General features: G+C 46.7%; 1 protein-coding gene across 1 annotated transcript; it reads right to left on the reverse strand.

Annotated features, from left to right (window-relative positions):
- Positions 1–2,235: 2,235 nt before the first annotated feature.
- Positions 2,236–4,523, reverse strand: LOC144127908 (uncharacterized). The gene is made up of 3 exons (XM_077660895.1): positions 4,031–4,523; positions 3,027–3,234; positions 2,236–2,630 (listed from the first exon to the last, which is right to left on the reverse strand). The coding sequence occupies exons 1-3, from the start codon at positions 4,496–4,498 to the stop codon at positions 2,236–2,238; spliced, it is 1,071 nt and encodes a 356-aa protein (XP_077517021.1). The 5' UTR covers positions 4,499–4,523.
- Positions 4,524–9,444: the final 4,921 nt, after the last annotated feature.

A 9,444-nucleotide genomic window follows, 5' to 3' on the forward strand; every position in this document is an offset into this window, starting at 1 on the left:
CGCATCACTTAGCCGATAGGGTGCTTTAAAATGCTAACTAGCGAACACAGCAAATAATATTTCATGCAACGTTGGCTTTGGCAACTTGTTCTCTGTCATTTCCGTGCGGGCAGATTTTGCAACCAGTAGTAATATTTTTTTATCGATTACTTTTTGCCGCTGGATCCTTTGAAGTTTGAAATAAATCCACCATACCCAAAGTACTGGGCACATAAATTCTAGATTGTAATTTTTACTGTTTCTTAGTGAATTAACAGTCCGTAATCATTTTCGTACATTTGTCGAAGAACAATTCTTGCCGTTTTCTGCTGGAAAACGCACTAATTGCATTCAGTGACGCCTGGGTACTGTTTGCAGGAAAAAAAAACAAAATTGGGTGAAAACAAATCAAGGCTCTTGAAAGCCTTAAATGAGATGTGAAGTGTGTATACAGATGGTGCTTACACCTTTTTCTCTGTATGAATTACAAATTTATTTTGTACCGTATGAATCCTCCCAGGTCAGGCACAGAGGAGGAATATGAGGAGAAGGAGAAGCTCCTGCAGGAGATCTCTGACCTCGCAAGAGAATTTCGATACAAGTGTAAGAGCCGCAAGGCACAAGCTGCTGCAAATAAAGCATTTGCTACAGGAGTGCGCGACAATGCCTGCGCCGCTGCTGCAAGAGTGCCACCACATCACAGTGACTCATGTAAGGACACACCAACTTTCTTTTCTGTTCACTTGCTAAGCATGATGTAAGCGTGAGTCATTCCGCTTTAGTGTGGTACATAAACATTGCCCACTGCATGAAAAGAACAACAAAGAAATAAGCGACATACATAAATAAAAGAAAAACACAAGTGACTGTAAGTGTGCAGATTTCTGTATTTGGCGTTATTTTTTATCATCAAACCTACCAGCACTTGATGTGTAGCAAGTGGCAAAGGTCATGGCGTATTTGTGCTGAAATGCAATTTATTGGGAAGCACCCATTGTTGTAACGGAGGGTCTACATTTTCTCCTTATTTTTCAGACCCAACACCATCTGGGACTGCCACCGACACTCCCGAAACAGCATCTTATGTGCTGCAGCAGATGTGCAACGACAGAGATGTCATTGATGATTATTTCACGACTGACGCTGAAAACTTTCAGAGTGCGCAGCAAACGGCTAGCGCAAATGTTACGACAGACGTACAAGAAGAAACTGAGGAACATGAGCCCCAACCTACAGCTGAAATGAAGCGAAGTAAGCATACTTTTCATTTGAGCTGTATCATACCAAGTTGCATATTCAAACTGTTTCATTATTCAACCAGTTTGTGCGACTCAGACGTGCTAGATTCTTTTGCCAACATGCAAATGTGGATCTGTCTTGCTCTCCTGCCTCGATTTTGTTCTTTTGGTGCATTGTCATGCATTAATTCGATTTGGAAAACATACTTTTGCAGGAAAAAGGAAGCCAAAAACAGCGGGCGATGAAAACCACGAGTTTTTGGAAAAAAGATGGAGCCATGAAAGGGCAATGAAGGAGAAAGAAATGCAGCTTGAGATGGAGCGTGCTGCACTTGAAAAGGTGCGCCTCGAGATGAAACAGAGGCGCTGGGAAAAAAGACAGCAGATGAAATCCATAAAAATGGAAAATGAATTCAAGCTGCGTGAGCTGGAATTGGAGGCTCGTGCCAACGAAGTACAAGCAAGAAGGCAACAAAATGAAGCGAACAGTGCAAGCCAGCAAGCACTAGTAAATGTGTTGAATTCAATTGCAGAGAAATTATGCAAAGGCTAAAATGATAAGAGAATAAAATTATTATCCGACAGAACTATGTGCTTTTAATTGCCTCCATTATAATGCATTTATACAAACTGAATGCAAAAAATTCTTTCACTGCATGCTGACAGCACTTCCTGCTGCCAATACATGCCAAAGCTGCTGCTTTCATATTATGGCGGCCCACAGTGGCTGCTTATTGGTAATAGAGCTCAGTGGCTGATTCCTAGAATGCAAGCACTGTATTGTACAATGCCCATGCACGTTAAGGAACCCCGGAGAATCTGAATTTACCACTTCAGCGTCCCTCATAGCTCAAACGGCTTCGAGAAGTTGCGCGCCACAAACAATATGAAACGCATTATTAATACTAGGACAGCTCATTTAGTTCATGTAAGACAAACAAGGTTTTAAAGTGAAGCAAGTACTGCGCACGGTAAAAGTTCAATTAATAAACACTGAACCAATCCTGAGCCTTTTTGTCTATGACTGGTTTGGGTGGAGATAATCAAAGAGGCATGGTGGCTCCAGGTCAAAGTAGTTCGAGACTTGGTTACCATACATGCAAGCATGGCAGTTGGTGAGAATGACGGCTACCCTGTACATTCTAGGCACAGCCTGCAAAAGCAGCCTTTGATTTTTTTTGAAATCAAGAAAAGCAAACTGGGAAATTACTCTCCCGAATCCCCATTCTACAGCCTGCCTAACTGTACTCATGGCAGCATTGAAGTTTTCTTGAGCAGTTGTGAGCCGTGCACCTCCATATGGTTTCATGAGAAGCGGCCGCAGGGGATATGCAGGGTCCCCATATATCACTGCATCATTTCCAGGTACCAGCTCCTCAAGTGTCTCATAAAGTTTGCTTTCTCTCAAGATTCCTGAAATGAGAAAAAAATTCGGTGCATACCATGTTCTGTAATATTACCGGAACAATGCTCACAGCAGCACATCTGGTAAGCAGACACTGAATAGAATACTTTATATATAATAATATCATTGCGTATTAAATCAGAGCAAAATTAATATTGCGTTATACACACTCCGTGCTTTCTTTATGCTTTATGTGTGATAGGGTACCAAACAGAGAGAGAAACGCAGGAAGGCAGGCAGGTTTACTAGGTGACGCCCAGTATGCAACCAGACACGCATTAAAGGGAACAAAGGGAGAGAAAGGAAAGAAAGAAGAATAGGAAATAATGGCACAACAGACATGTGCAAAACTGAAATACAACAGATAATGCCGACAGTGATTCTGTTACCACAATGAAACTTACCAGCATCATGCCTGCTGCCTGGATATGGCCCGTCAAGCTGACAGATGAGCCCATTGGGGCACATGAGGGCTTGATATTTCAGTGCGTGGACTCTCTTGTGCCCAGAAAAGTACACTCTTTGACCTTCTGATGGCCGACATATGGGACGTGCCGTTCCATCAATAAATGCCCAGCAGTTGTCCAGGGGGGCACCTTTTAAGTGAACTGCCTGAAATGAGAGACAATGAGATGCGATTAAGCTTAATCACATGTTTGCGGACTTCAAGGAATCACATGTTATAGTTTAAACCGTGGTAACCAGTGTACAAAATATTATGGTGATAGAATATGGAAAGAAAAACTGCAAGTACTGGGTAGTAACACGTGATTTAGTCAAGTGGCATGCAGTGATACCACACACTGCTTGGTGAGTGCTCCCATCGTCTGAGAATTTTTCTTGCCCTGTTCATCAACCACATCACATGAGACGTAACTGAGATATAGGAACTGCTAAAGTGTTGACACACAACCATATCCTAAGACTTCACATGGACAACTGTGCATATTGTGTCTTTTACATGACTCATTTGGTTTTGGTTTTAGGGGGGTTTAACGTCTCAAAGCGACTCAGGTTATGAGGGACTCCGTAGAGGGGGCTCCAATTAATTTCGAGCACCTGGATTTCTTTAACATGCCCTGACATCGCGCAGCACACAGGCATCTAGTTTTACATAATGCAACGAAAATGACGCACATAATGAGAGCACTCGCCATGCTTCCGCAGGGTCATCTCTTAAGGAAATAGCACAGCAAAAAGGGAGACCTGCGCAGTTTCCGCCTGAGTGTACTTGACGCCACAACAATCAAGCACTTTTCACAGCAACGAATCTGGCTTCTAGATTTCTGCAACTCATTCATTACATACTAAGACTTCTATTCATAGTGCTATGTAAATTCCTTCTTTTTTCTTTCTGCTGTGAATGTCATGCGACATGCAGAATAAAAGAGTAAAATGAAAAACTTACGTTGCTCATTTCTTTCAAATAAGACGTGCTCAGCCACTTGTGACACAGCAGATTGTCAAGCAGTGATCCAAATCTCTGCTCGATGTGCAGCATTGTTTTGTTTGAAATGCTCGATATTACTGAGTAGTGGCGGCCAAAGAATTCCTGCAGATCGCACAGTCTGTTCGGGTAGGCCAGTCGCCGCAAACAGATGCACAGGGCTTCTCGCCCAGACACTCGCACTCCCTGAGCGCTTGTTACGTATTCGGGCACTTCTAAAGCGTTCACAAGCGTCCGAAAGTCTGCTTTCTGGAACCTAAAGTGACTTCGGAACGTGCTGTCGGGCATGGTGTCCAGATTCAGCAGGCCGCGCCTGGATGCATAGAGTCTGCGTTGCTGTTCACGCTCGCGCATCATCACGGCTTCGATGTCCTCCCAGCTTAAAAACGCTAGGCAGTAGGGGTCCGAAAGGATGCTAGTACGCACCATGACGTTATTAAGAACCTCGCTCGGTTCGGTTACCTAAAAAAAGTCGGGCCCTACCTCCACTGTGCAGAGCACGAACCATTTGGCCACGCAACCGACTATCTGCGTGATGCGACTTGGATAACCTTGGCCATGCCTTGGCTAAATAGAAAAAAACTTTGTCGCAACATATTTTCACAATTTAACACCAGATGGCGCCACTGCAACCTACGCTATCGTTACGTTCAGGTTGGCATACGGTAAACTAAAAGTGGTCGTGCGACCTCCTCTGTTACCTCCCGCTAAATGCTTGCGTATAGCGTACGCAAGCGCTCATACGCTATACTAAAAGTCTCTATTGTCTAGGGGATGTATCCTCTAAAGAAAATTCTAACAAGCCTGAAAAGCCCTTTCTCCAGTTCACAGCGCTCTCCTCGTCTGGACACAAATCGCACTACAGATACATTGATCACTGAGCTGCGAAGTTCGGCATTGATCATCGGCGGGAGGGGGCACTCGTTTTAGCTTTCTTTCAGTGAAGAAATGCGTCAGCGTTGAGAATGCGGAACGCCAAGAGGGAATTAAAAAGATTCACTGGCAACATTCGCAATGGGCAAAAAAAAAATAATAACATCAGTCATTCTACCTTACCAGCGCTGTTAAAGCTATGCGCTTCCCCCAAATAGCACGCATTGCAACCTTTGCCAGCTAGACGTTACTTCAAGGGCCCTGTTCGAGAGCGGGCAACTCTTAGGCGAAGGGCCTGATCACAACGCACAAAGCTGTTTTCTTTCTATGCTCCCTTCATTCTTTCCCACTCGGTTGTTTTATTTCCACTGTTCAGCTCCGATTTGGTGACCCGGAGTGACCTGTTATCCCAAGCAAGAGCGACAGCGGTGGAAATTTGGATCCTGAAACAAGGACTCCACCCACTATTTGTATTTTTTGTTCTTTATTGTTCCTTTCTGTGAATGAATATTTGCCGCTACTATCCGCGGCTCAGGTGCTTCCGGCCTCAATGGCAGATGCGGCTGATAGCAACATCTTTTATTTCCATTTTTACTTTATTATGAAAACAAAAGCCACTAATAATAGACAGGAAGGAGAGAATGAATTTTGCAGAGGAGGATGGGCTTAATGCAAAGCTACCCCCCCCCCCCCCCCCCCGGCTGGTATGACACTACACTCGCAGACCGCTTTTTGTGACTATGCAGCCAAGACTAGTTAGGAAAGTGAAGGAGGCGCGCCTTTGTCAACCAACTGCGATCCCCTCCACAGGTCATTTGTTGTGGCCAGGGCTGCAGGGGGATGAAGGGGGAGATGGTGCAGGCTCACTAATACCCCTGTCACACAGGACGTTGAATGTCATTCGCAGCGAATGACATTACGTTTGAATGGCATTTTTTTCGCTGCTACACGGGCACAGTCAATGACATTCACAGCTAACGACATTCGCCATTGAATGAGTTTCCCGAACTCATGCAAGCGCGACCTGTGTAATCTCGACGACAGCGGCTTGGCGAAAAATTACAAAACTGATTAGTGAGAACAAAACGTATTCAAAGAAAACTTTATTTTAATTGCTGCAATGAGCTTTTGAATCATTTTTTGATGTAAAATAAGGTATTTGAAGCGATTTGCGCAACTACACTCTTGTTCCCAGTCGCCGCCAGTTACTGTAGAGACGGCCGCGTTTGTTTACAAACCGTCCTCCATCTTGCCTGAGTAGCTTGGTCGTCACTCCATTTGCCTTCAGTGCTCGCAATGGAAAACAACTCTGCAGCTTCGCCAGCCCAGCAGAAGGCGTGTGAACAAGCAATGTTCGCTTGCACTGTTGCTCATCAGTGACTGTCAAGAATTCGGCACCAATTTCGCAGCCCTCCATAGTGCCGACAGCGGGAGGAAGTGCGGGCGGCATGTACGGGAGGGATCGTGAGCGGCTTTGAGCCTGTCTTGCTTTGGATATTTCAGTGGATTGCTTGTTGACTATTGCTCCCACAAGGCGTTGCAAAAAATTTTTATAGAGTCTATTAATGTGTAACAGTGTGATACTAGCAATAAACATAAAAATGTGTATGAAAAACATGATTTGTAACGTTCTGCTGTCATAGCAGTTAGCCGATGGACATCGCCATCATTTGCAAATGCCGTTTTGTGTACCCGTGTAGAACGGCAACGCCAGCAGGCAGTGACATTCGTTGTGAATGTCATTCGCTGCGAATGACATTCAACGTCCCGTGTGACAGGGGTATAAGGCTGAGATAAGTCACTCCCCATGACAATGGAACGAAGCCCAGTCCTTAGCTTCTTTCCTGCCTAGCCTTGGCTACCTAGCCACAAAAAGCCCCCCCCCCCCCCCCTTTCTTCGTCCTCCGGGAATGCCTGGTCTGGTCTCTCGCCCCCTCAAGTTCCCTTCTCCCGAGAGCCGTACTCTACACAGGGACGCAAGTTCTCCCTGATTATTAGCTGCATTCTCTTTTACCTCCTCTCCCCCATAGTCCTTCTTAGGGCCCGTCCCAGTGGTCGTGACGATGACAGCACCAATTACAAGGCTCTGATTTCCCTTTCCTTCTTCATCAGCCGCTGTCTCCTCCCCCAGCCTAGAGCAATCAGTTCCGGACCGTCGCTAAGTATGCGCGAGTGTCGAGTTCACTCGAGTCCCTTATTAAAGCAGATATGGACAGGTCTGACGACACTTCCAGCAACTCGGAGGAGTCTGCGGACAAACTTTCCGAAGATGCAAGCAGCGTCGGTGTGCACAGTCACATCGACGAGGCGGCCTTTTTAGTTCAGCGTCCCGGACGCAAGCCCATCGTTTGGGGCTACGACTCCTTCATCGATTACCGCCCCATCGTGTTCGTGGATCCGCTGCCTGAGCATCGGGTGTGCTTCCTGTGCTTTGAGGTACCGCCGTTCCTGTGGATGATCCCGTGCGGCCATGTGATGTGCAGAAACTGTGTGACGTTTGACACTCAGGTAGTCGACTCCGCCGCAACAGCAACGGCCATCTGCCCCAAAGACAATACAGTGTACACCACAGCCGATGTCCAGAGACTAGACTTCAACGCCAAGGAGCTGGGGACTCTACGCGTCTACTGCCCCAACCTCGAGAACGGCTGCACACAGAGCAGCGAGCTTCGGCACCTCGAGAGCCACTACCCGAGGCACTGTCTCCACGAACCCTCGTCGTGCACGCGCTGCCCATCGCGGGACGGCATCCTCATCTGCAACTTCGCCTGGCACCACTACAGAAGCATTGGAAGAAAGCTCGCTCTTTGGTTTTCCCAGTACCTGCAGGAGGCAGGAAGTGACGTCTCGGCGACGCCCTAGTTCCGCCGTCGCAGCACGGGGCAGCTTCGCATGGGACACCAGGGGAAGTGTCGCGCCCGTCTGAAGCCCCACAAGCTGGCGTGATTGCGCGCAGTGCAAAGGTGGATCCTGAGCTCGTGGGATTCTACAACCTGGCCGAACTCCTCTTGAACACTGGGACTTCAAGTTCGCCACTTTGGTGTTCAACACCCAGCGTCAGCTATGTGCTCCGGAAGATTGGAGGATAAGCCCGACTGGAAACGCCCTGTAGTCTTTCGCATATCTGCAGCTGCGCCAAAATAGCAACCACTGTGGTCGGAAGGAACAGATACGCTCGTCTTAGCGCTCATCATACTTGGCGTCGACAAGAGAGCTCATGACTGCTCTTGCCACTCCTTTGCATGCAGGTAGGGACCACTGTGTTATATCATTGCTCTGCATAAACTGTAGCTGGAGATTCGGAACAGCTTTTCGTAACATTTTTATTGTGGTTGATTAAAGAACAACGTTTGCCATTCTGATTTCATTACTCCTAGTATTCTAGTAGTTCCTTGCATGCATTTTTCAGTATTGCAATCCAGTATTATGTCATTCATATTATCCTGCATTTCATTCCAATTTACAATTATTGCTGCTTTTTACAATATTGCGGCTGAATAGACAATAAGGGACATTTGCATAGCTTAAGAGGATGTTCGGGCGGGTTCTTTCTGTCGATAATGTGCCCGAAAGCGCGCCACTCTCTTGATATGGTTAAATGCATCGTCCGGTGTACTAGTGTAGTTCGTATCGCATTCGCATATTAAACAAATCACCTGAATTTGTCACGCAAATTTGATTCGTTTTAATAGGCACACGTGCCGAATTAAGATTTATTTGTTTTATGTATTGACTCCGGTAAATGCGGTATTATATATTCGGGAGCTAAAACTGCACTCAGCAATGGACCTTTTTCTGGTAGCCTCTTTCGCACGCGCCATGCGTGCCTAAGGAAAATGCTCGATCAGGTCGTTTCACCTCCTCTTCCAAAAATGAAATTCGCATGCCCGTATAGGCTACGAATGACGGGGCAGCGTTTATGTGCAGTAGCGCGTTTTCTAGGGCCATGCAGAGTAACACGTGCTACTAGCATACACCACACCAAAGCGTTAGGAAGGGGGCTGGTATCGGATGAAGTCTCTTCGCTTTGACTGGCCTTGCTGCACAAGTGCAAGGAGTGTAGGACTTTCGCATTAGTTTTGGAATTGCAGCGCGCGCCTGCGGCACTTCCAACCCTAATTGCTTTGCGAAATTGCCAGCATAGTGCAGCATGAGTTCTTGGCTGCTTTGCATTCCGGCTTCTCTCAGAAATCTTAAAATCTTCCGGAGATTTCGCGAGGCATTTCGCCAAAAAGAAAACGCTTTTCAAGCCTGGACTCCTTGTGCGCGAAAGAGCGAGCGACGCGACAAGGCGGCACGGCGACGCTGGCTCCGTCGCTTGTGGGCAACCTCCATGCAAGCGAAGGCGGCAGGCGACGCGAACCCGCGACGTGCGCAGCGTACTCCGTGCTTTACGCACTCAAGCTTAGACACACGCCCGTAACCTGTTCTCTCTCTTAACATTTTGTGAGTGTGCCTCATAGTCAGGGCCAAAGGAATATTTCCTCTACGGCAGCGGTGTA

Source organism: Amblyomma americanum, chromosome 1 (genome assembly GCF_052857255.1).
Source record: "Amblyomma americanum isolate KBUSLIRL-KWMA chromosome 1, ASM5285725v1, whole genome shotgun sequence".
Lineage (NCBI taxonomy): Eukaryota > Metazoa > Arthropoda > Arachnida > Ixodida > Ixodidae > Amblyomma > Amblyomma americanum.

Bases quoted from the DNA above. Each gene is read 5' to 3' on its own strand.
- LOC144127908 (XM_077660895.1), bottom strand. From the start codon at position 4,498: ATGGTGCGTACTAGCATCCTTTCGGACCCCTACTGCCTAGCGTTTTTA. The intron at 3,235-4,030 runs GTAAGTTTTTCA...CTCTCATTTCAG, and splicing joins ATTTGAAAGAAATGAGCAAC to GCAGTTCACTTAAAAGGTGC. The intron at 2,631-3,026 runs GTAAGTTTCATT...TTCTCATTTCAG, and splicing joins AGGCAGCAGGCATGATGCTG to GAATCTTGAGAGAAAGCAAA.